At 44.1% G+C, this 24,186-nt stretch overlaps 1 protein-coding gene across 1 annotated transcript in view; it reads left to right on the top strand.

Annotated features, from left to right (window-relative positions):
• Nucleotides 1-176: 176 nt before the first annotated feature.
• zfpm1 (zinc finger protein, FOG family member 1) overlaps nucleotides 177-24,186 on the top strand; it is a 107,112-nt gene continuing 83,102 nt past the window's right edge. The window contains exon 1 of the mRNA XM_084936438.1: nucleotides 177-707. Coding sequence (XP_084792564.1) covers nucleotides 668-707 — 40 coding nt within the window. The 5' untranslated portion in view covers nucleotides 177-667. The remainder of the gene's footprint in view (nucleotides 708-24,186) is intronic.

Raw genomic sequence — 24,186 nt, 5'->3', positions numbered from 1 at the left:
TTTGTATTGTGAAGTCGATCACGCGGTGGAATTATAAGGCATACTTTCTGTTTTATTGCGCTTTACAACGGGGTAGACGGGAGCCAATCGGGGACGAGTGCGGCGCCCTACGTCAGACGCAAGGGGCGTGTCAGAGGCGCGTCTGCTCCGGTGTAGTAGCGGAGTTGACTGTAGCGCTCGAGCTCCATTGAAAGTGGCTCCCTGGCTTAGACGCGGTGCGGGCAGACAAGGGGGCGGACCAGCCGGAGGAAAACTTGACAGAGAAAACAGCAGCCGCGCCGCTGACCTCCACAGCTGACACTTTTATCAGCGCGAGCTTCCACGGGACACACATTTACTGCGTGTCGCTGAGTGACGTGCCAGCGGACACAGCGGAGGCGCGCCCGGTAACGGAGTAACGTTTGCAGGAAAGCGAGAGGTGAGGCGGAGGCAGATATTTGTAGTTGAGAAGAAGAGCCTCGGTCACAGGTGGGGACTCAGCTACAGGTAGCCTCGCGGGAGCTGTCGTGGCACAAGATAGCTGTGAAAGCGCACGCGGGTCATGAGGATTTCTCCGGTCGCTGCTCGGAGCGCCGCGTCGCAGCTGTGAACGAAGAAGAAGAAGAGGCAGAAACCAGAGGAAGAGCCTGACCACTTCTCTGCCGCTCAGCCCGAGAGCAGAGGCAGCATGTCCCGGAGGAAGCAGAGCAAACCCCGGCAGATAAAGCGTAAGCATGACACAAGTTTCCCCTCTTCTTCTTCTTCTTCTTCTTCTTCTGAGTGTTCGTGTGTCGATGCGCCGCACGCGCGTCCCTGCCCGGACCCCCTCATCGGTGCGTAAATTAGAAAGCACAGCTGACTCTGAAGACTTTAAGTTTCAGATGCAGCTCGTTGTCTCGGGATAACCGGAGGATGTCGCCTCCCCTCCAGCCCCTCCTGTCCTCCTCAGCCTTTATTAAAGGGGCTCCTCGGCAGCTGCCTCCGCGCTGTAAGGCTGTGCAGGAATATCAAAAAGTTTTTCTTTATTACCCTGTGCGGAATGTTTTTGTGCATTGGCAGCTGAAAGTGTGGCCGGGGCTTCCTGTTTAATTCTGTTGTGGAAACGTCAGTGTTCTCGGCAAAAAGCCGATGTGAGCTGAGATAAAGCAGCGATCCGATGTGAGCGCAGATAAAGATTAAAATTGGATCTTTTTTATTTGTTTTCTGTCTGAGGCAGCGCCAAGGCCGCCGCTGCATCCCCCCTCCTGGCTTTTCACTTCTCCTTCCTAGAGATGGGGCGTGAGATAGGCCGCATGGCCGATCTCTCCCGCTGATAGCTGCTTACAATTGGATCTGTTTTTTCATCTATCCTTTTAACTCAATAATGCATCTCGGGGCCGCTTGAAAGGCCCTTTTCTTGGTCTGGCGCTTGGCTGGTCTCCGTGCTTGACGAGCTCTTCCTGTTTATAAAACGTGTGAGGGTTTATCGCTGCTAACTGATGTTCAGAGTTGATATAAGAGCATATTAATGATGTTGTGATTAACCTCTGCTCCTGCTCTGCGGGCCTGTTGCACACCGAGAGGATGGTGGGGACTCTCAGTGTTAATGTGGTTCAGCTGGAGAAGAACAAATATTTGGAAGCAGCAGCTGGAAACCGTGACATAAGTTTGTTTGGCAGCGTCGTCACTGATTGTGTCACGGTGTCCTATTTAACCTAAAACCTCCCCAAAAACTGTGGATCTTTTTACATGAATCAAACAGTTGTTCTTGTGCAGAAACCAAACATACCAACCACAGAGAGGCCGATTATTAGAAAATTCAAATGCTAACCAGCCATGCATGCAAGGACTTCTTTGCCAAACTACAACATCATTGTAAACTGATTTTACTGTCTGCAGATAGTAATTAATAGACCTGGAGACGTCTGACGCGTCTCTCCTTAAAATCCATGTGAACGAAGCCAAAGGAAAATATTAACATGGCAACTTCATCACACTTCTTCCTCTTGTGATGTATAATCGACACAGTAATGACACATATTGATATTTTATTCCAGCTTGCAGGTACATTGGACTTACCAGAGTCAGTGCTGTCATTACAGTTTGTCCATTTGTAAACATTAGTAACGCCACATGTCGGCTGTATTTTTGTTGTTTATTAGTATTAGTTTTATTAGCTGGCAGATTAGCTTTGTTCTGTCCAAAGTCCTGGAAGCAAGTCTTGACCCCCCCCCACACACACACACACGAACACACACTAATTTTGAAGCCACATCTACCTTAACTTCATTTGTTGCGAGGACTTAAAAATAAATCTTTAATAAATGCTTAAAGTTTGCTGCCTTTTTGTGAAAATAAGGTTTCATTAAGTGTTTGCTCCTGTGGAATCCCTCCTCCGATTTCTACCTCTTTGAGTGCTATGTCTCTAATTTATCTTGGGTACATCAAGTTCCAGATTCAGATTTTGTTGCTGTGCTTAGACTCTGTTCAGTTGGATTCAAGCATCTAGTCCAAAATGGTGCGGCACACTTGGAGTAAAGTTTCTCTTTTTCATTTTGGATCCAGAAATGCTGTAAGTAGATATTTAAATCATCCCTTCAACAAACTGTTTGATGATTAACCTGGACTAATGAAGGCAGATGATGACGATGATGTCTTCAGTACCTGGAGAATACAGTTGGTGGTAGCTGTTTGTGTTCTAATTCATCCACGGCATCCGTCTTGGTCATGGATTTCCATCAGGAATTTCTCTCGACGATGCCTAACCCTACCCCCCCTACATCGGTTCCCATAGAGAGGCAGTGAGCTCCCAGCAGGCACCTCCAGTAAGGCCAGCAGCGAGGCCTGGAGATGTATTCCAGACCCCAAGGCTGATAAACTCAGGCTAGACCCGGTGTGTATGAGACAGCGTGTATATGTGCGCGTCTCAGGGGTGTCATGGCCATCTTTATCAGTGCTTCTGGTCCACCGTGCTTCCCTGTGCACCGGGCCCCGGCTGTGGTCGAGGCCGGCCAGGCTCTCAGCCCCGTGACTCTCTTGTGATTTGGCAGACATTTTGATAGGAAAGAGTGAGGAGTGATAAGGACTTTGTTCAGCTGGGGTGTGTGTGTGTGTGTGTGTGTTTGGGGGGGGTTCATGAGGTAGGGGCTGCTACCACTACTGTTACTGTTGAACCACCATGTTGTTTTGAGCATGCTGCTTGCTGATAGTGATATGACAAATTCCAGCCAGGTCACAGTGGTGTTGGGTGCCGTTTCATTGTTGAAACTGACTTTGTTTCCTAAAATGATTCACGCCTTCGATAAGTCATTTAGTTACTCATCCAGCTGAAGGTAAACCACTCGTTTTTTAACGTTGCATTTGGAGCTACTTGTGTTGACCTGCTCTCAATACAGCTCTTCCTGTTATTGCAAAAGTTATTTGGTGTCCAGTTAAAGCTTTCAACAGACGGAGATGTGAGAGCTTGACGTGTTTAAGATATTTAAAAGGAAATGGCTGATTTACAGTTGGTCACTCTGTGTATTTCCAGTCATCTGAGTGCAGCTAATGGCCGAATTCTCCTGACGTCTCCTGAAGTTCATGTGTTATAGTTTCTCACGTTGTGGTTTTAGCCATTTGCATTTTGGATTGCTGTTTAGAAGGCTTACATTTGTGTGATGGAAAGAGGAGCGCTCGTGTGTGATGTTAGTGTAACTGCATCAATTTGGCTAATGGCTAAATGTTTAAACGTAGTGTGATGAAGAGCTGAAAGACTTCTTATTTATTTTATTGGATGAAGATGTCTGGAAAAAAATGCAAGATATATAGATGTTCTTGGCCCTGGCCCTCAGTTTCATAATATGATGAACTATTGTACTGATCGTGAAAGAAATGTCGTCAGTACATCGACTCTTCAGTTAACCTGCTCAAGTTTGCTCAGTCGAACATTACAGGTGAGCTGGCAGGTGAAACCTGGTCCAGCTGAGTTGAATGTTTGAGTTCTTGCGTAAACCTCCAATAGGTAATGCCTCAAAAGGTTCAGGGCTGCAGAGTGTGTGTGAAAAATGCACTAAATGAATCAGTGGGGATACTTTGAATGAGCGGGGTGGTTTTGTATGTGTGCAGATTATAATCCAACTCATTAGTGGTGCAGTTACAGTAAAGCAAAACTCAGGTGGTCTAGAATCATCCATGAAGCCAAGTGACTGTGAGTATTCCTGCCTTTCGTACCACACTGAAGATGTTTATGTTAAGACTACTTCTACTTTTCCTGTAAATATCGGCATTAATGTGTCGTAATCGATGGAGATGACATCTTTTTGTTGTTGTCCTTTTCTTTGTTTCTTTGTATCAACATCAACTTTTGTGTTTGAAACAAAGAAAAGTAGTGTCAAACCTACATGAACCACCGCAAACATAATTTATTACAGTTAATAAAACTGGAAACACTGTTATTAGCTGTATTACCTCATGGCTGAATCTTGTGTTTCAACTATTTATTTTAGTAATAAATTTTATTTGTAGCCCCCCCCCCTGCCTCCCCGTTCATGTTTGGTTGCCTCTCCACCCACCTGTACCCGTTCCATTTAGGAAATCAAGAATCCTGGAAACGCCCCATAGCTACAGTAGCTAATACTGTGCAGACTCAGGTGTGGTTTGAAAAGCAACAATTGAACACTGGCAGCACCCTCACACACACACTGGAGTGCTCCATTAAGACAGTGTAGCATGGATATCTCTTTTAGGTTTGGATTTTTATTTTTTTTTTGCCAAACAGCAGTCCAAGTCCAGAGCTTTCTGGAGGCCCTTAGTAGAGGAGGAGAAGGGGGTGTTTGTGTAGCAGATAGATATTTGTCTGTGTCTCTTTGTGCGTCATCCTCCCCAACGGTTTGTGATCTTTCAGCCTGATATGGCTGCTCTTCTTGATGGGGCGATAGGAGGCAGGCAGGCAGCCCACTGAGGCTGGATCCCTGGGCTTATATTTTGGCGGTTGAGATGGGAGACGCGATAAAACTTGGCGGCGATCGCTGCTGCTGATATCGCAGAAAGCAAAAGAGAGGGGGGAGAGGAGGAAGGGGAGGTTGGGCAGATGGAAGGAGAGATGGAGGACGGAGGGCGCATTGTAATTACATGTGGCCGTTGTGTGCCATTTTTACCAGCGCCGCCGTTGCTGTTGGTGGTTTTTTGTTTGCGATCGGCTAGGGGTGGATGTCTAGATAATTAAAAGAAGGAGAGAGAAAAGCGAAAAGGGAAGAGCGGTTGGGGAAAAAAAGTGCAGTGATAAGGGGAGGGGGTTTGGAGAGGGAGTGGAGGTAGATAGTGGGAAGAAAGAGATAGAAAAAGAGTGAAAAAGTGTGCTGCTAGATGAATGTGTTGTGGTGTGTTTTTTAATGGCAGCCCAGCCAGCCTGCTCTGCCGCTCCCCCACCCTCTACCGAGAAAGATGTTTGGGGCTGATAAGGAGGCCTGCAGATGGTAGATAGATAACAACCTGCAGATCCACTCTGCTGATTGCGCGTGTATGTGTGTGTGTGTGTGAGAGAGTGAGAGAACGCCTGGTTCCTATGACATCAGTGCTAGAGCTCAGAGGTCAGCATGAATAATGCGCTGCCTCCCACAGCTGAAAGCAAACCAGGACGCCTGCAGAGGCCAGACAAGGAAATCACCAGGCTGACCTCCTCCTCCTCCTTTTAGTCTTCGTCTTCTTTCTCTCTTGTTCTCTTTCTGCTCAAAGTTCTTTTGAAACTTTGAACGCTAGTTTTAAAAAACTAAAATTGTGTAACAGGAATGCGTGGGCGCGGCTCACGTGATTTCCATACAGTCGCACATTGAAGGATTAATTCATTGTTTGTGAGTGACGAAACTAAAACACACAAGCTTGTCTAAATTCCACACACAGCCAGGAGAGTCACGCTGCGCCTTGGTGGCTTTGCCTTTTGTTTTTTTCTCTTTCAGTGTGCTTTTTTTTAACTCCTCCTTTGTTCTGCTTTTAGCTTGATGTGAACTTTAGATAAGCCGCGGGGGCCCGATCTCCGGCGCAGATAGAGATTGCCAAGCATGATTAGAGTTGTTATCAGGCCGGAGCAGGCAGGAGCAGAGGCTCGGCTGCAATAACAACAGGCCCAGGCAGGAGCAGCCGGGGTCCAGACCCTGGCAATCAGTTCCAGCCCTAATGGGATTAATGTTGTTGTATAATTAGATGATAGGTGTGAATGCATTTCTATTCTCCCTCAATCTCTTCGCACTCTCTCTCCTCCCTAACAAGCGTCCTCATTGATTAATTTAATTCAAATTAATAGCACGTATTACTCTTTCCAGATTGTGTGTGTGATAGCACAGACATGTTGGGAAATTTTATTTGATGATTATCTGTTTGTGTTTTAAACATATTCTCCTTTGTTAAAGGCGTGAAACTTTTGGGTGCGTACAGTAAGCGGCGGCAGATGAAGAAAAAGAGGAAAGGCACAGCGTCAGCAGGATGACTCGCTTGATTCTACTGATATTAAAGCAGCTAGATGGTGACTGATTGGGTATCAACTGGCAAAGATTCTCATGCTGACAATCAGATAGCTCAGCGTGAGAGCCGCATGTGACTGCAGTCAGTCATGCCCACATGTGCACGGCGCCCGAGCTGAGTGTGGATAAAATACTGTGAACACTTTGAAAACATTGAAATAATCCCGTTTTTAGCTGGCAGTTGAAGCAGATTCGATCGGCTTCTGGCTCTGGAAGGTTAAAAAATGCTTTTATTTGGAGTTAGATGGTGGTTTTGGGACTTACACATTTCTCTACTTGATTTGTTCTCTTCTTCTTAGACGTTTGAAATCCAGCGATAGTGATCTGATGAAAGCAGCAGTTTTGACTGTTTTTGGTGAAGATGCCTGATGGATTAGAGCGCTCTCTGCTCTCCTTATATGCATTTGCTCTTTTCATGAGTATGTAGGTATGCATTGTGGCTAACTGAGCAATGATGACAGTGTGTGTGTATGGTCAGATATACCAAAGGAGGAAGTTGGCGAGGTTACAGAGGAAACACCGTTTGTGTTGAATGCGTGGATGAGTTATTACCCTTTCCTGCTATTTACCCGCGGGGACAGCCTTGTGGTGAATTATGACCCTGCCAGCCCAGCGCAGTTGTAAACGGTTTCACCCCTGACCTCGGTGCTGACGCCTCTGCGCTCGAGGGAGGAGAGAAAGTATTACGCACAGTAGCGTAATCAGCGTACCGGCTGTTTGCTCTGGCAGTAATTACTGGTCTGATAGCTCGGTCCACAGAGCTTTGGGAGGACTTGTGGTCTCTACAACCCGGGGAGCCAAACACCTTCTCCTCAAGCAGCTGTGCCGCTTCACCACGTGACCCCATTGTATCAAAAAGATCACATGGAGGTCAGTTATTGCAGTGCAAAGCAGACGTTTGTGTGTGTGTGTGCGTGCGTGCGTGCGTGCGTATGTGTGTGTAAAGGAGAGTTATAACCAGTGTTATGACAAGCCCCCCCCAGCAGCAGTGATAAGACAGACCATTTGCGCCTACTGTGCTGAGCACTCTGTTCCGGGGTGTTAAGGCAACCTGGGCAAACAACACCGCCTGACCTGCTTTTACAGCCACACACACACACACACACACACACACACACACTTCTTCTCCTGACCAACAATAAATGAAAGTGTATGTTGAAGCTGCCAAGCTTGAATTCCCAGATCGCCGATATGAAACCAAACGGTGAACAGTGCCAGGTTCAAAGGTCACAGAAGCCCGACCAGATAAAACACTGTGTCCCCAGACAGAACATGAAGCGCTTAGCGTACACACACAGACTCATTCACAACGACCTTTGACCCTGTGTGCACCTGCTTCCAGTGCAGTCTGATATTGAGTGAAAAATGACGACACACACACACACACACACACACACTAGTAAAATAACAATAGAAATTAAAAATCATCTTTCTCTTTGTTTTAGTGCTTTTTTGGGGGTAAATATGCAAAACCACGAGTTTCTGTTACCACAGAAAAACACAAATACACAACAACGTTTGTATTTGTGTATTATTAATATAACATTTATTTAACTCCATTATTCATGTATAATGTGACGCTCCCTGATGCAGGCAGTTTTAAAACAAAGCTCCATATTCATGTTACGGCATTATGCACGAAGTAATCTGTAATGTACAGCAGGGGTCGGCTACCCAAGGCACGCGAAGAGTTAACTGATGGCACGGCCATAGCTGGACTGGCCATCGGGTATACCGGGCGTTTGCTCGATGGGTCGATGAATTTTATTTTTTTTTTGTAACGGGATAAACAATGAAAGGTGGTGGATTGGCCAGATGCTGGCCGGTGTGTAAAAATAACTCAGTTGTTTGGTGGTGGCATCGCGGAGCTTCCACAGATTCAGTAAAATTAACAAGTGGTGGAGGCCAGCAGGTGGATGAGGGAGAGGGGAGGCAGGAGGAGCAGAGACCCGAGGCGGTGAACTGAACTTCAGGTAAGAAGTTATGACCTGCAGTCTATCTGGTCAGATATAAACCAAGTTTAGGTGGAGTTTATTTTCATTGTGCTGACTTTTTACAGTCAGTTACAATAACTCGTACTGCGTGCTAGCTAGCATGACGGAGTTTATATACAGCTGGGCGGGTGCTATGATGTTACTGATAGTGAACTTTGTTTTATTCATAAGATTATTTACTAAAGTTGCCAACCGTCCCGTAAAAAGACGGAATCGTCCTGTATTCAGAGAAATTATTACGCGTTTCGTGTTGAGCTGAGAAGGGACGCAGTTTTTCTAGGATGGAAAAAGATACAAAGGTGGATTTATTCTGTCTTTGCTGCACAGCTGCCTCTTCTCCTCTCATTCTCTCCCCCTCCCTGTCCTGTTGCTACTTTAATCATGAAACTGATCAATGATCAGCTGATCGGCTTTTCTCTCTTGTTTGTTTATCGCCCACTTTGCGCCAGAAAGAGGACACCGCCGGATGTCGCGCTAAACAACAGCAGCACTTTTAAGCTTGATCAGCTGTTGTTAGAATTTATTTAATATTACTTTCTAGTATCAGCTGATGTTTGCTGGAGCCACAGCTGTAAAGCTGCTGGTCATGATGTCGGTTTGGATATGTGGTGAGAGGGAAACATGAAGATGAAACCAGGAGATGTCCTTACTGAATCATCAGAGCTGAACAGGTGATGGAGAAACAGGTTTACCTTTTAGGTGACATGAATGAGTTGAAGGGAAGTTATGAACTGTTTCTGAGAGACAAATAACACCAGGATCCTTTTTTAGGTAGCTGACAGCTGGTAACTGTGCAGGGGCGGGTCTAGCAAAGTGTTGCCAGGGGGGGCCAGGTAGGGCATTAACAGGGAGAGGGGGGCACAAAGAAATACTTTCTTATTCTCATTTAAAATGTCTGTTATTAAATAATTATCTGAAGCTTACAACCAAAGTTTTTATCTGATGTAAAATGTATAGAAATCATACATATACCAACAAGACTGTACATCACTGTCACAACAGTGTTTGTTTTCATTCAAAGGCTTTATGGCTTTAATACCTGGTGGGCCGGTCTTTAGTCAAAATGCTCGGGCTGTTTTTTTGTCCCAGTCCAGCCCTGGGCACGACACGCAGTGAATTAATCTGAGAAGGTGCATCAAAAAATAATTGGCCGCTCCAGCGGTGCACATCGCAAATTAGCTCGCATAGACACATTAGTTGTGCCTCTTCTTAATGACGGTATCTTAGCTAACAACCCCAACTACCAGATTCAACTTGTAATTGGCTAAAAATAACTTGGCCTACTGGTGAGGGGGACGTTGTTAGCTTTCCACATTCCGACACTTCAAAAGCTTCAGCAGCTGTCCGCTCAGCACAGCATCAGCACCACGGAAATACACGGATACATGCGTAGACTCGAGACACAATGCGTTTTTGGGACTTTCAGGTGTTGGACCAATGTTTTATTTTCTGAACAAACCAGAAATCTTTAATGAGCAGCTGGATTTGTCTCGCATTAACTGGCTGAGTTAATGCCAGTTAATGCACCATCGAAGCAGCTGGAACCCACAGCTGTGCGTGTTCATGGAGCTGCATGTTCACCTGTTGGACATCACTACCTGACAGGTTTAACTGTCTTCAAAACATTGCAGAGGCCTTATTGACAGTATTTGGCTCTACATACCTGTGTGAGCAGATTTTCTCTCACATGAGTCCTCAGGTAGCCTCTGAATGCTGGACACTTGGAGACCTGTGTCTCTGAGTGGGAGACCAGAGATCATATTAACATGTGTGTCTCTGTATTAACAAACATGCCATATTGGCCCAGTTTATTTTTCTTATCATTGTTGTGAGGAGACCATAAATAGCATTTCTATTTTCTGTTGTTCAGTTCATTTGCTGTTATGGATAAAAAGTGTTTCTTTTTTTTTGTTTCAAAATAGCTGATAACTATTCACTGATAGCTGCCAACATCTGCAAACAAATATAATTCTGTAAAGTGGTTCTATATATTGTGTAGCGTTATTAAATTTATTGCTAATGCAATCATATGGCACACTGACTTCTGAGGAAATTTTAAATGGCACTCGCCATCAGAAAGGTTGCCGACCCCTGATGTATTGGGTAAAATATTAAAGATGCAAGAAACTGAACATATTGAGCATCTTCTGTGATTTTTTTTTTTTAGTAGTAAAACAGTGATCAAATTTGGAATGATAAATTATGATGGGGCAAACTACCGTTGAAGAAAAAGCAGTTTCCTCACATACAGAGTCAGAATAAACTATTGCTCATATTTTGTTTTCAAGCTAATCAGACAGGAAATTTTTTTTATCATTGTGGTGGTAAGTGATACAGTCGGTGCTCACTTCTCTGGTATTTTCTCTCTTCTCTGTCACTTCAGTCTGCAATGAATACACTGAGGCCATAAACCGTTTTATGAGCAGCTTACATTTAATTACTTGAGAAATGTTATAATCAAATTCAAGATAAACTTTATTGCCATAACACACAGGAATGAACCTGACTCCCATTCTCAGCTCTCCAAAAGTCTGCGGTCATTCCGTAGGAGCTAATAGGTATGTGCGGGATGGCGATCTATATGCAAGTCTGATTAGCATTTATCCAGTGTTGCAGGTTGCACAGCTGTTCACACGGCACATACTCGGAAATGTGCAGACTTGCATCCTTAGAGAGAATGCACGTAAACGTGCTCCTTCTATTCATACTTTGTGGGTAAGCAGTAGAGGGCTAGGCCTCCTATCTTGCACACGAGACATTTTGACATGTCCCAGTAAAGCACAGGTGTAAAGAATGAAATAGATGATAGTTGAATAGAGCTGCCTCAGTTTCTCACTCCTGATGCGCCTCCTGCTACTTCAGGGTCACTCTGTTATTGCTTATTGGGATACCTGACTGTAAGCTGTGTGTGCACGCCTGTATGTGCATACCCGTGCTTTCGTAAATGAATTATTCTTTTTTCACAGGATCTCTGCAAACACGAACAATAAAAAAATTTAGCTGGCATAGCGGCACATGGACTGGTTGTCTGCTTGCTGCAGTTTCTGATTTGAGTCAGTCTGAGGCAGTGTGTTCCTCTGCAGGACGAGAGAGTCTCTGGAAAGGCAGCTGAATGATGAGGACCTGGTCCTGCTGCCAGTATGCAAACCCGAGACAGGCAGGAGTGCAGCTAGCTAGTTATAAAGAGTTTTTATCCATGGATTAAAGCAAAAACGAAAATTTGTAATTACAGTTTTTTAATCAATTTAAATGTATCCATCTGCATTTTAGAGCATTAATAGAATTCCTTTATTTAATGCTACATGGTGAGAGTCACATTACCATGACAAAAAAATAATTTCCTGTTGACCTTTTTTATTATCAACTAATCTGCAGCATTTTTCTGGGTAGCCAGATTAATCATTTGTCTAATGAACAGTGTTGGGACTAACGTGTTATTAAGTAACGCGTTACAGTAACTACGTTATTATTGTGGTAACGAGCACGGTAACTAGTTATTATGCCAAAATCAGGAACGCGTTACTCGTTACTGGGATTTAGATAGGGTCGTTACTCGTTACTTCGTGTGGTGGCTATCGCGGAGCTTCCACAGATTCAGTAACATTAGCAAGTGGTGGAGGCCAGCAGGTGGATGAGGGAAAGTGGACGCAGGAGGAGGAGAGACCCGAAGCGGCCGCCCGTCTGAGTGTCAGGTGAACTGAACTTCAGGTAAGAAGTTATGACCTGCAGTCTATCTGGGTCAGATATAAACCAAGTTTAGTTGGAGTTTATTTTCGTTATGCTGACTTTTTCGTACTGCGTGCTAGCTAGCATGACGGGGTTTCTATACAGCTGGGTGGGAGCTATGATGTTACTGATGTTGAACTTTATTTTGTTCATACGGTTAATTATTAGAGTTGCCAACCGTTCCCTAAAAAACGGAATCGTCTGGTATTCAGAGTTAATATTATGCGTTTTGTATTGAGCTGAAAATAAACGCGATTTGTCCCGGACTTCAGCTACAATGAAAACGACACAAAGCTGGAGTTATTCTGTGTCTTTGCTGCACAGCTGCCTCTTCTCCTCTCATTCTCTCCCCTCCCTGTCCTGTTGCTACTTTAATCATGAAACTGATCAATGATCAGCTGATCAGCTTTTCTCTCTTGTTTGTTTATCGCCCACTTTGCGCCAGAAAGAGGAAACCAGCCGATGTCGCGCTAAACAACAGCAGCACGTTTAAGCTTGATCAGCTGTTGTTAGAATTTATTTAATATTACTTTCTAGTATCAGCTGATGTTTGCTGGAGCCACAGCTGTAAAGCTGCTGGTCATGATATCGGTTTGGATATGTGGTGAGAGGGAAACATGAAGATGAAACCAGGAGATGTCCTTACTGAATCATCAGAGCTGAACAGGTGATGGAGAAACAGGTTTACCTTTTAGGTGACATGAATGAGTTGAAGGGAAGTTATGAACTGTTTCTGAGAGACAAATAACACCAGGATCCTTTTCTAAGTAGCTGACAGCTGGTAACTGTGCAGGGGCGGGTCTAGCAAAGTGTTGCCAGGGGGCCAGGTAGGGCATTAACAGGGAGAGGGGGGCACAAAGAAATACTTTCTTATTCTCATTTCAAATGTCTCGCTTTTAATAAATAATTATCTGAGTCTTACAACAAACAATTGATAGATTGATACATATATACCATCAGAACAGTGTACATCACTGTCACAACAGTGTTTGTTTTCATTCAAAGGCTTTATGATATTTGCTATAATGGTGGGCCGGTCTCTAGTCAAAATGCCCGGGCTGATTTTTTTGTCCCAGTCCAGCCCTGTATGCAGCTCATCTGCAGTCTGGTGTTACCTACATCTTCCTATTCAGAAGGCAGAATTTCTCAGTTCTGAGTACAATCAAAAGCACCACGACTGCAGTTTTTGTGTTGGATGTAAAAAGCGCACATGACGCTGTGACGTAGGCTAGAATCATGGCGGCGGTCAACGACGGTCCAGGCGTGGGATTTCTCTCGTGGAAATATGCACATTATTTTTTCCGTTGGTAGGTGGCACAGTGCACTTGTGGCAAGTGAGCAAGCTAGAAGACTGGCACTCTTGCTGGGTATCCAGTTAGCAACACATTAACAAGAGAAGCCTGAGTAAAACCAAAGTTACTTTCCCTAGTAACTAGTTACTTTGAAAGTAACGAGTAACTTGAAGTAACTGAGTTACTTTTGATGGAAGTAACTAGTAATGTAACTAAGTTACTAATTTAAAGTAACTTACCCAACACTGCTAACGAAACACATAAAATTGAGGAAATTTGGCCCTGCAAACACATCAAATCCTTAAACTTTAGCACTTTGAACCAGTGACTCTTTCTTCTTTTTGAAATTAAATTAGAGAAACTCTAAAGTTTTGTGATTGAGAGACTTCAGCAAAATGTTTGCGGTAGTGGACTGTGGGGGTTGTTAAACTATCGATGCTCTAATAATGATAGTAATAATAATGATAATATAATCTGCTAATCTGGAGCGGGGAATTAGATGGGCTTCAGGCCTGATACTGAGGAGGAGGAGTGTGAGCGGTGGATGAGAGAGCAGCTGCAGGCAGATCAGACCAAGATGATTGACTTTTCTACTTTTAAAATCATTTATAAAAATTAGTTTCTTATTTTGTTGCAGCCAGCTGTGAGGTCAGTTTAATAAGTGACCGGCTCAGCCTGCTTCTTAGTGAGTGCAGTTTTTTATATCTTCTTCGGTACATATTTATTCTTTTATGTACTTGGCCACTGGATTGCATTATGTGATTTCATGTAAAAAAGTGCTTGGGTGATTAAGGGACTGGTGCTGGTTATAACATTAAAGAATAAAGGGGAAGGTAGAGTTTGGGAAATGAGGAAGAAACACAAGAACGGCCACCTAATGTCCAGTAATGAGGAGGGGAAGAGGAAGAAGATGGACACAATGAGGGAATGAGGAAGAAACGGGAAGGACGGGAGGCGAGGAGGTGATAAGGGCGCCTCGGCGTCCGAGACAATGCGAATAGAAAGAGGAGATGCTGGAGGATCCTCCTGGGAGCCTCTTTAACAGAGGAGGTCTAGACCGGCGGCTCCTCTCGCTGTCTGCCTACAGACACACAAACTATCTGCTTACATAAAAACAGCACCGTCACCTTGGATCATATGCATTTACCTTCGTACGGCTGATTTTGAAACGTGCTCTCTGCCACTTTTACTCCTCTGCTGTGGAAATGAGTCTTTTGGAAATGTGGACCATCGCAAACTATTCCAGATGTTGTTGCAGTTCCCTCTGGCTGCCAACAGAGGATGATAAAAGTCACAAAGAATATAATGTTTTTCCATTTAAAATCCTTTTTCCCTCAAAAAATATGTTGTGGTTGATCTGCAGAAGTCTATTTGACCAGAAAGAGAAAAGAACTGAGAGCTTGAACATGCAGCAACATTTATGACATCTCTGCTATTTCAGGGCCAATCATGATCCAACTGCTGCCGCTATAAACCAGTAACGTGGAGCCTGGATTGCACAAAATTGTTTTCCAGATATGGGTGAAAGATGAGGCGGTGTATTGAACTGAAAATATGCGCACTGTTATAAATTTTTCTAGAATCTATACATGTTTTAAGCAGGGACAGCATGTTTAGATGTACTTTCATTTACTCACACACACACACACACGTCTCACTGTGTACATTATGAGTCATGTGAGCCAGTAGTGTTGCAGTGATCCGGGCCTCTGAATTGCTTTGTGCTTGTGTAAACCATGGTGCTCTGGCTCCCTGGCTGATAAGTGAGCTGCCAATCAACTGCCTGCATGTGTGTGTTTGTGTGTTTGTGTGCATGTGCGCGCGCGTGCCTGGCCTTTACAGTTTGGTCATAGACTGTACAGCATGTATATTGGAGCTGTTGGGTTGGGAAGATTGAGATTACTGTCTTAATTAATTCCTGAAATGTGCCGGTGCAGACTGTAACATTCAGACAGCTTGTGAGATCCACTGGAAAGGGTGAGAGCCTATCCCATGATTACTAAGAGCTTCGGAGAATGAATGATTCATGCATTTCCTTTTTTTTATTTTATAATACTACTCATTTTCAAGTCAAACCACTGCTTCTTACTGAAGAGGACACTGACCTACTAGTGCGACTAATGACCGTTTTGGATACACGATTATAACTTAGTAACTTAAACTTAAGAAGTATTTGTTTCTGTTTAAAAAATACTTTCCTTGTCAGTAGGCAACGATCCTGGAATCACTTGTAGTCACCACCTATTTATGTTTTTTTTAGTTAGTTTGAAACTGAGAGTAGTTTCATATTGATGTATAGATACAATAGATTCAGAACCATTCATAGATACTTAAACACTTGAGTAAAGGAGGAATCTTACTCTGACATTTTGCACAGAAAGGTCAGTGTACCAGTCATGTGGAGTACTCTGGATGTTATAATAGTTGTGTAAAGTCTGCGGCCTGACTGATGTTAGATTTTTAAAGGGACAAAAGCAGGTTTTAAAGGATGTATCCTTTGTACTTTATACTTTAAAGTTACTGTTGTGTTAATTATTTCCAAAAGGTTTAGTTTTTATGCACCAATATGGATGTCATCAGCTGCTGCAAGAAGTGCATGCTCTGCTTTGTCTTTTTATGACACAGCTGACACACACGCAGCTATTTAACTCTCACTTTTTCCTGTGACCTGAGCTATTCCACAAAAAGTGTTCTGGCGTAGATGGTGCTGTAGTGCCACGTTAACTGCGTTATCTACCAAACTGTTGGCTCTGTATTAAAACTGGGGGCCTGGAAAGATGTCAGTGATGGATTTAAAATGGGACAGGACAAGGTGCTCAAATGTCTTCGTAACTGCAGAGCTCAGAGTGTTGGGTCTAGATTCATTAAGGCTTTTGGATGGAGAAGCCAAGTCTGGCCCAGATGCTTTACAGGAGTTCTGTCTCTTCAAGGGTCTGTTTACATCTCACTCAAGTATAGAGAGGTGTTGCCAACTCTGAAGTGGCGAGCAGTCGGGGGAAGGTGCAGACTGAGGGGCTGAAGGTGTTGAAAATCTAGGCTGGGGAGTGAGGAAGTAACATGTAGTTACCATTATTTGTCGAAGTGACAGTCGAAGCTGAACAGGGGTCATCTCCAGACAAAAGCAGAGTCCTAGCTGAGAACTGGTGTTTTAGGCTACGTCCAGACTAATGCGTTTTCGTTTGAAAACGCATCGTTTTCTCTCCGTTTTGGCCTCCCGTCCACACTGAGATGACGTCTTCCCCAAGGAAAGACGCAGCGTTTTGAAAATGCTCTCGAAAAAGCATACATTTCAAAACGGAGCTGTTCCGTCGCAGTGTGGACACTCGAAAACGCAGACTTTCGATGACGCATGTTGGTCATATGATGCAGTCATGTGACCACTTAAACCAAGATGGTGGACGGCATCGGACAGCAGTTGTTTTGTTTGCTCACAATTTTGTTAGCCCTATCTCCCAGTCGATGTTCTCGCTTGCTTTGGAAACCTTGTACTCGTTGGTGACTCGTTGTCTTGCCATTTCGCCGCCACGTTTCAAAGAGCCGGAATATAAATAAACGGCAGAGGGAAATGACGCAGGTCGAGTCGTCTTGCGTTTCACGCATGCGCGGAACTGCAACGTCAGCGTTTTCGTCCGTCTTAGTGCGGACGAGCAAATTTGAAAATGACTGAAAACGCTAGTGTGGATGCGGATCGTTTTCAGACGAAGACGCCGTTTTCAAATCTATCCGGGCTAGTGTGGACGTAGCCTTAGATTCTTCCAGGGCTGCTGTTTAGTCTCTCTCTCATCGTCTTGCTAAACCGCCTTCTGAGCTATGAACCAGGGATTGCTGTTGTTGGAACTCACTCTAAAACTTCTGCCCTCACAGACGCTGATGTAGGATATCACATCATCTGTATAGTCATCTTAACGGTCCTGAAATCATCCGTGCAGTTTAGACACACCTGCCGATTCTTTTAGTGTCTCTGAGTGTGAGGGTAACTTCAGTTTCCTGTCCAGCTGACAGGGATGCTACCCAGTGTGGTCTTCTGCTGCTGCAGCCCATCTGCTTTAAGGTTCAACATGCTGTGCATTCAAAGACGCTCTTCTGCGTACCATGGTTGTAACAAATGTTTTCTTTTGAGTTACTGTTACCATCTCAAGGCAACAATGTATTTTCACCCAGAGAACTGCTGCTTTTGTTTCTGAAATAGTCAGACAAGCCAGTCTTGCACCAACAACCACGCTGTGTTCAAAATTGCTTAAATCACCTTTGTTCCTCATTCTGAAGCTCATTTGAATGTAACTTTGACTTTGGAGGACAAAACCAATTTCAGGGTCAGCTTGAACACCTCTAAGATGAGCTCTAATAAAAATATTGTGTTGGCTGCAGTGAAGGAAATCTAGTTTTTGAAACTTTGCGCAGAAAATTGTACAGTATGGCTCAAAATGCGACCCATAGCTTGATACAGAATCTCGTCCAACGTCATAAGAAAAACAACCCTGCTGGAAACATTAATTTGAAGGCTCAGATGTTAAAAGTTATAAAGAGTCGATATTGGCCGCAACAGTGATGAGCAAATGGCATCAGCACGCAGCAGCTTTTCCATTCTGTCTTTATACGTTATGGTGAAGACTGTTGGGAAAAATACATTTGTGCAAAATCCTGACACATTGTTTCATCTTCCCATGATAAAGACGCAGATAAAGATTGAGTGAGCTATAAAAACTAACTTCATGTAATCTTCCAGATTAATGAATCCCCACTGTAACATCATTTATTGTGGGCGTGTTGATCTAATATAACTTAACAGCTCACAGAGGCAGGAAGTCAGACCGTAAACAGTCCTCCTGAGTGTAGACGCAACAACGGAGCGCAACACAATGTCACTGGCATATCTGCGTAAATAACAAAGCCCGAATGCTTTTTTTCTTCTTAAGTTTATTATGGCTTTTCGGGACCTTCCCATCACTCTGACGCTCTCACTCTTCGGTCCAGCTCCAGCTCGTCCATCAGTTCTCTCATTTTTCCCCTTTTTAAATTCCTCTCTACCAGCCACTATTTCTCTCAACTTCACTCCCTGTATCTCCAGCCTTCCACCTTCACTTCTCTATCGCCCCTTCTTTCATTCTCTCTCTCTCTGTGTCTCCAGCCAGACCCCTAGCCTTGGCGAACCAGGTCTTGGCGGTATGATAATGTGGAAAGTTGAACTGGCCCCATTACAGCGAGGCTGATGGTAGGCCCGATAAGCCTGTTGATAATGGGTGCAGATAGCGCTGACACAGCGGTCCAATAGCCTAGCCCTGCCCCCCCCCTTCCCCGCCTTCCTCACCCCCTAAACCCTCCACCCCCACCCCCCCATTATCATTCCTGCCCACCGATGGGCTCCCAGAACGCTATCTCCTCTCCATTTCCACTCCTGCGACAGATAAGAATGGAAATACTGACTTCATAGCTGACTGATTAAAGTGTCTGCCTTTCTTGATAATACACAGATAAATTATGTTTTTTTTCTTCTTCTTCTCCTCCTCTCCCTCTCTCTCTATCTAGAAAAGGGTGGGGCACAGCAGAAAGAAGAAAAACCCGCTTCTTCTTTCATTTCTCTTTTTCTTTTGTGAAGATTTTTTTTTTAGTGAGTGAGGGAGACGTAGTGCAGAGAGGAGTGGTCATATGACTGAAGCGAGTGTATAAAATTTGCAGATCGTGTGGACAGTAAAGGCTTGGGCACAGAGATCAGTGCAGAGTGGCCATCTGTACCAGGCCAACTATAAAGAAAACTTGTATTACTGGCTTTTCGAGTCATTATAAAGCCAACAAGAGTGGCTGGAGGAGGCGGGTGGTGGCGGTGGGGGACATAGAGATGGAGAGAGATTAGGGGCAGACAGGCCTATTTGCAGCCCAGTGAACTCCCACTGCAGCTACAGCCGTTTCCAGGTTGAGTTTTTATCGCTGATCGCTCCAGTTTGATACCAGGAAAGATCCCTGATGGATATGCTCCCTGCATCCAAATCCTCTAACCCATTTGCTTTTTATCCCACCCCCCACCCCCCCGAACACGCACACACAACCTCTATCTCCCTCCCCTCTCTTATCTTCAGCTCTCCAGCTCTCTGTCTGTCCAACTGAACTTCTGTCCCTCCTCCTCCTCACCTCTTCCTCCCTTCTTTCCATGAGGAGAAATCCCCCATCTGCACCATCCTCATTCCTCCTCACCTCTGATGGTCCTACAGCATACTCGCCTCCTGGAGGAGGAGCTTTGAAATCTCACGCTGTATGAATCGACTGGCCGCCATGTGAAGTTGCAATAAATCCAAACATATCTGGGCCAGAGTTGAAGAGTCCCAGATGTATCTGTATGCAGCCATGAGAGCTTTAATGCAAAGTCATCAGGATGCACTAAACCACTGTTTCAAAATAAATGCATTTAAAAGAATAATATTTTTGCACATGTTGTGAACCCGAGTTGGGACATCAGCAGCTACAGTCTTTTGTTACGCCTGGGGCAAGCATGCATAGTTGGTGTCTGAGTGGATTATTAATTGAACTGGTTCTTAGATATGTGCTTTACACTATATCTAAGTGCTTTCTATCTTACATTCACGGTTGGATGAACACAGCAACTCTGAGTTTAGGATCTCTCCCCCGAGCAGCCAGGAATCAAACCACCAACTTTCTGATTAGCAGATGACATACTCCGCCTCCACCACATGACCAGTCGATGGTTTTTCCATCTAACCTCCACTAATCCACCAAACTGCACCTGTTTAGCATGTTTGTGCTGTCAGTAGCTTTGGAGCCTTTATAATAAAATGATCCGAAAGAAAATATGACCTGCTGTGGGGTACAGTGGGCTTCAGTTTGTTCATTAAATTGTGTTTATTATTGTTATTATTATTATTATTATTATTATTATTATTATTGGTCTGTTACTTATCACTAATTAACAGATATCTGTTAACTACGGGTGCACCCGTAGTTTATGGATACAGTTTTCTAACCAAATATTAGCTGATACTGTAGCATTCATCCAAATATGTTCACTTTTAGCACCTATCAACAACATGGCCATAGGCAAAACGCGTGCTCATACCACTGGGTTATATCAATGGTAACTCTGTCTATCTTTACATAGACAGCGTTGAAAAATATGACAATATGTTGATGTAATGAAAGCAAAAATGCCCTGTAACAAATGTCAGTTGTAGTTAATTTCCATTTGCATTACCTGGGTGGGTATAGACAACATCTGTATATGCACCAACCACACTACGTCATCAGTGTATAACTACACCCCATATTTGTAATGATCCATATAAAATGGAATAATCTGCCCACAGACCAAATTGATTGATTGATTTGATCTTTTTATATGCTACCCAAAAGTTACAGCAGGTCTACTCGTGTTAATGAGGGTAATTTAACAGCCGTGCATCCCTGATCAAACACAGTTTACTCCATTAAAACCACGGCAGGTACAGCTTTCACTTCCGTTTAAAGCAACCTCGCATCGCTTCATCATTAGACGGCAGCATTTTTTTTGTTCACTGTGAGTGCATGAGAGGTCTGGTCAGCTTGTCGCACAGTCATCCAGCTCAGTCATCTCTCCAGCGAGCCAGTCAGATGTTGTGTTCTCCAGCAGGAAGCAGCGGGATGGAACAACATGCTGCTTGCCCGGGCCACACTCGCTGACCTTGATAGATTAGACCCAGAGAGGCTTTTCTGTCTGACACACAGCAGTGATAAGTCTGTGTGCGAAATAGTTTTTCCTCTTCTCAGAAATATGGCTGCAGTGTAGGCTAGGACAAGATTATGTGCATGTGATTGTGTGTGTGCGTGCTCACGCGTGTGTGTGTGTGTCAGTCTGCCTCTACCAACCAATCTTCCTGTCTGTGTCTGCTAATAAGCAACTCCCCTCCCACCTCACGAGATCACTTATCTAAATATATTTTTTTTCCCAGCCCACAGTCTGCTTTGCTTATATGTGACCAGTTCTATCTGTTCCAACGGCACGCACGCTGCCTTGTACACATTAACCATGAGGAGGATGCAGAAAATCGCCATAAAGGTTAATTTGATACCAAAACCTGACTTTACTTTTTAAGGCCAGGGCTTCTTTTTTCTCTTTTTTCTTCGGCAAGTCCACAAAGAACAGGCCTGAGAAAGAAAGAATGAAAGAAAATAGAGGGAAAAAATGAAACTGATAAAAAGCCCAGATAAGAGAATGACTGTGTTGTGTGGGAGTTGATATCAATGTTATCTATCTGTCTTTTTTCACTCTGTGAGCCCTTCTGTTGTTTTTTTTAGCCCTTATCTTGCTCCACCAAAATGCCAGGAACAAAAAGAGGAGAAAGAAAGAAATTACCGTGCGGATTATTCATGGGGGTTGGCTGATAAAATGTTGATGCCGAAATTAAGACCAAATACGTGGAGGCTCTTTTTTGTGTGTGTTTATCTTAATGTTATTTGTGTGTTGTTGTTATTTTAAAAATATGTGTATAAAGGTTTTTGCATTGTGCGCAAGCTGTGCGTTGATAATTTCTTGCTGTTGCTATTAGCAGATTAGACCTCATTTAACTCCTTAATGCCCTCCCTGACACCAATTCATTACACACACACACATTCTGGTGGGCCCAGATAAGCTCAGTTCTCAATCTGTCGCTAATAAGGAGGCAGAAACCAGCGGCGGACAGGTTTGAGTTTCCACAATGGCAACAGCGGCAGGAATCGGCCGCTTTGCGGCACCTAGCTGTCCGCTGGCGTCCCGGCAGAAGACGTGAAAGACGTGCAAGGCCAGCAGCTTGACCCCACTTTACATCTCAATCCCTAATTGCTCCTGTGCTTCACACAATAGCTCTGAATTCCCATCTCACACACTGAGTGTGTGTGTGTGCTCATCCATCACTTGTCTTCTCATGGACTAATTGAGCTTATTAATGCTTGCCACTAACTTTACATAGAAATAGTCCTGGGCAATAAAATGATTCTGATGCAGTGAATCTATGGAAGAGCTCGCTTCTTTGCTCATTAAGGGCCTATCAGATCATCTGACAGTGAAAAATGCTACATGTGACATGCAAACAGCCAATCATTTAACTGGCTGATTGTTTTTTTGCGCCATCAAAATGTGACAACAAAAGAAACAACCCCATGTGCTCCATCTTGAAGGACAAAGGATGAGTTGCCACTGTGATGCTCAGCAGACTGTTTCAAAAGTATTTTTGATTTGCCGAGCGGTTTGGCTCTTTGGCCATACCCAACCGAGGGAATTTCATGTTGTACTGCAATACTGGAAATCTGGAACAGCTTTGTGTGGGTCCTTGTGTTTGTTGTAGTGATGTTCCCTCTAAGTGAGTGTCTGCCCATAGGAGGGCGTGGCATTATGGACCGAAATATCATGAGTCAGTATTTCTAAACCTGAATGCCCAAAAACAGTATTTCTGAGGACTTTCTACAGTAGCAACAGGCTGAAGTTACAGAGGTAGCCTATAACCTTCTGATCTGCAGTCAGTCCTGGTCCGTAATTGTGTATGTAAAGCTGGTTGTTCACTAATAGGAAGCCTGGCAGCTTGATCCCCAGCTCCTCCAGCCTGAGTGTTGAAGGGAGTATGCTTGGACAAGCTTCTGAAGCCCCAGAATTACCCCCAGTGTATTACCGATGTGATAGAAAAGGCACTGTGTGAATGTGTGTGTGTGTGTGTGTGTAAAGTGCTCTGAATGGTCGATAAGACTAGAAACGCTCCAAATAAATGCAGTCTATTTACTCTTGGCAAGGCGGTAAATATTCCTCAAATGATGGACTAAACAGTTATGTATTGCTGCGCTGGGAGCCCGCCCGCTGAGGCTTTAACTCCTAAAAGTTAATGCTCATCTGCATGAGTGGTACTTGTAGTAATTTAATACAATAATGGATCACCCTTTTTTATCATGATGGAGTACACCTGTAGAAATAGGCTGGAAAAATCCATAACTGGAATGAGAAAATACTGTGGGAAGAATAATGAAATAAAAGAGCGATAAACCGTTAATTCAATGTCTTTGAGAAGATATTTTATGAGGTTATATTTCTTATTTTCTGAGGTTAGATTTTATTAGGTTATTCCAGCTGAGATTAAGATCTTTTTAAGAACTGTGGCTTTTATTAGGTGGTAAACTGTGAGTCTGGGCTAAGAGAGAAGAGACTGCTGGAGAGGCAGGAAAAGGGAGAAAGTGGTCCTTGTGTTTCACACTTGACCCTGTTTTTAACCGGAGGTCACCTGGCGAGCTACCCTCTGCCCCCCCCCACCACCACTCCTCTCTGCAAGCTCAGGTTACCCCTGTAAGTGTGTGTCTAACCACTCTCTCATGCATGCATACGCTTTAGAAAGGGCTTAAAAATCTACATTTCATTCATTCGCATCAATATTTAAAGCGGCCACTCTTAGTCTGTATTATCAGCTCACAGAACATTAGCGAGTTTCCAGATTTGCAAACTCGTATTTTCACTGCAGGATAAGGACATATGGGACATCGGCTGTAATTTCCTCCACCCCGTCGCGGTTTCGTTGCCCTTACCTCTTTGTGCCTCTTTGCCCCCTACCCTCCACCTCCACCCCTCCTATCACCGGCGAGTCTTCTTGTCTGTGTATTAGTATTAGCTGCAGCAGCAGTGTCCCCTGAAGTAAAACAATCTGCTGTAATCTATCAGTGCGTTATCGGCCCTATCTGAGAGCTGAGAAAGCCGGGGCCGGGGCTGTGGCGCCGCTCTCC

The sequence above is a fragment of the Perissodus microlepis genome, chromosome 7, assembly GCF_051167445.1.
Source record: "Perissodus microlepis isolate ML-2025 ecotype Zambia chromosome 7, ASM5116744v1, whole genome shotgun sequence".
NCBI classification, from domain to species: Eukaryota; Metazoa; Chordata; class Actinopteri; order Cichliformes; family Cichlidae; genus Perissodus; species Perissodus microlepis.
The sequence above is the reverse complement of the archived record's forward strand: the minus strand, read 5'-3'. Positions and strand labels throughout refer to the sequence as shown.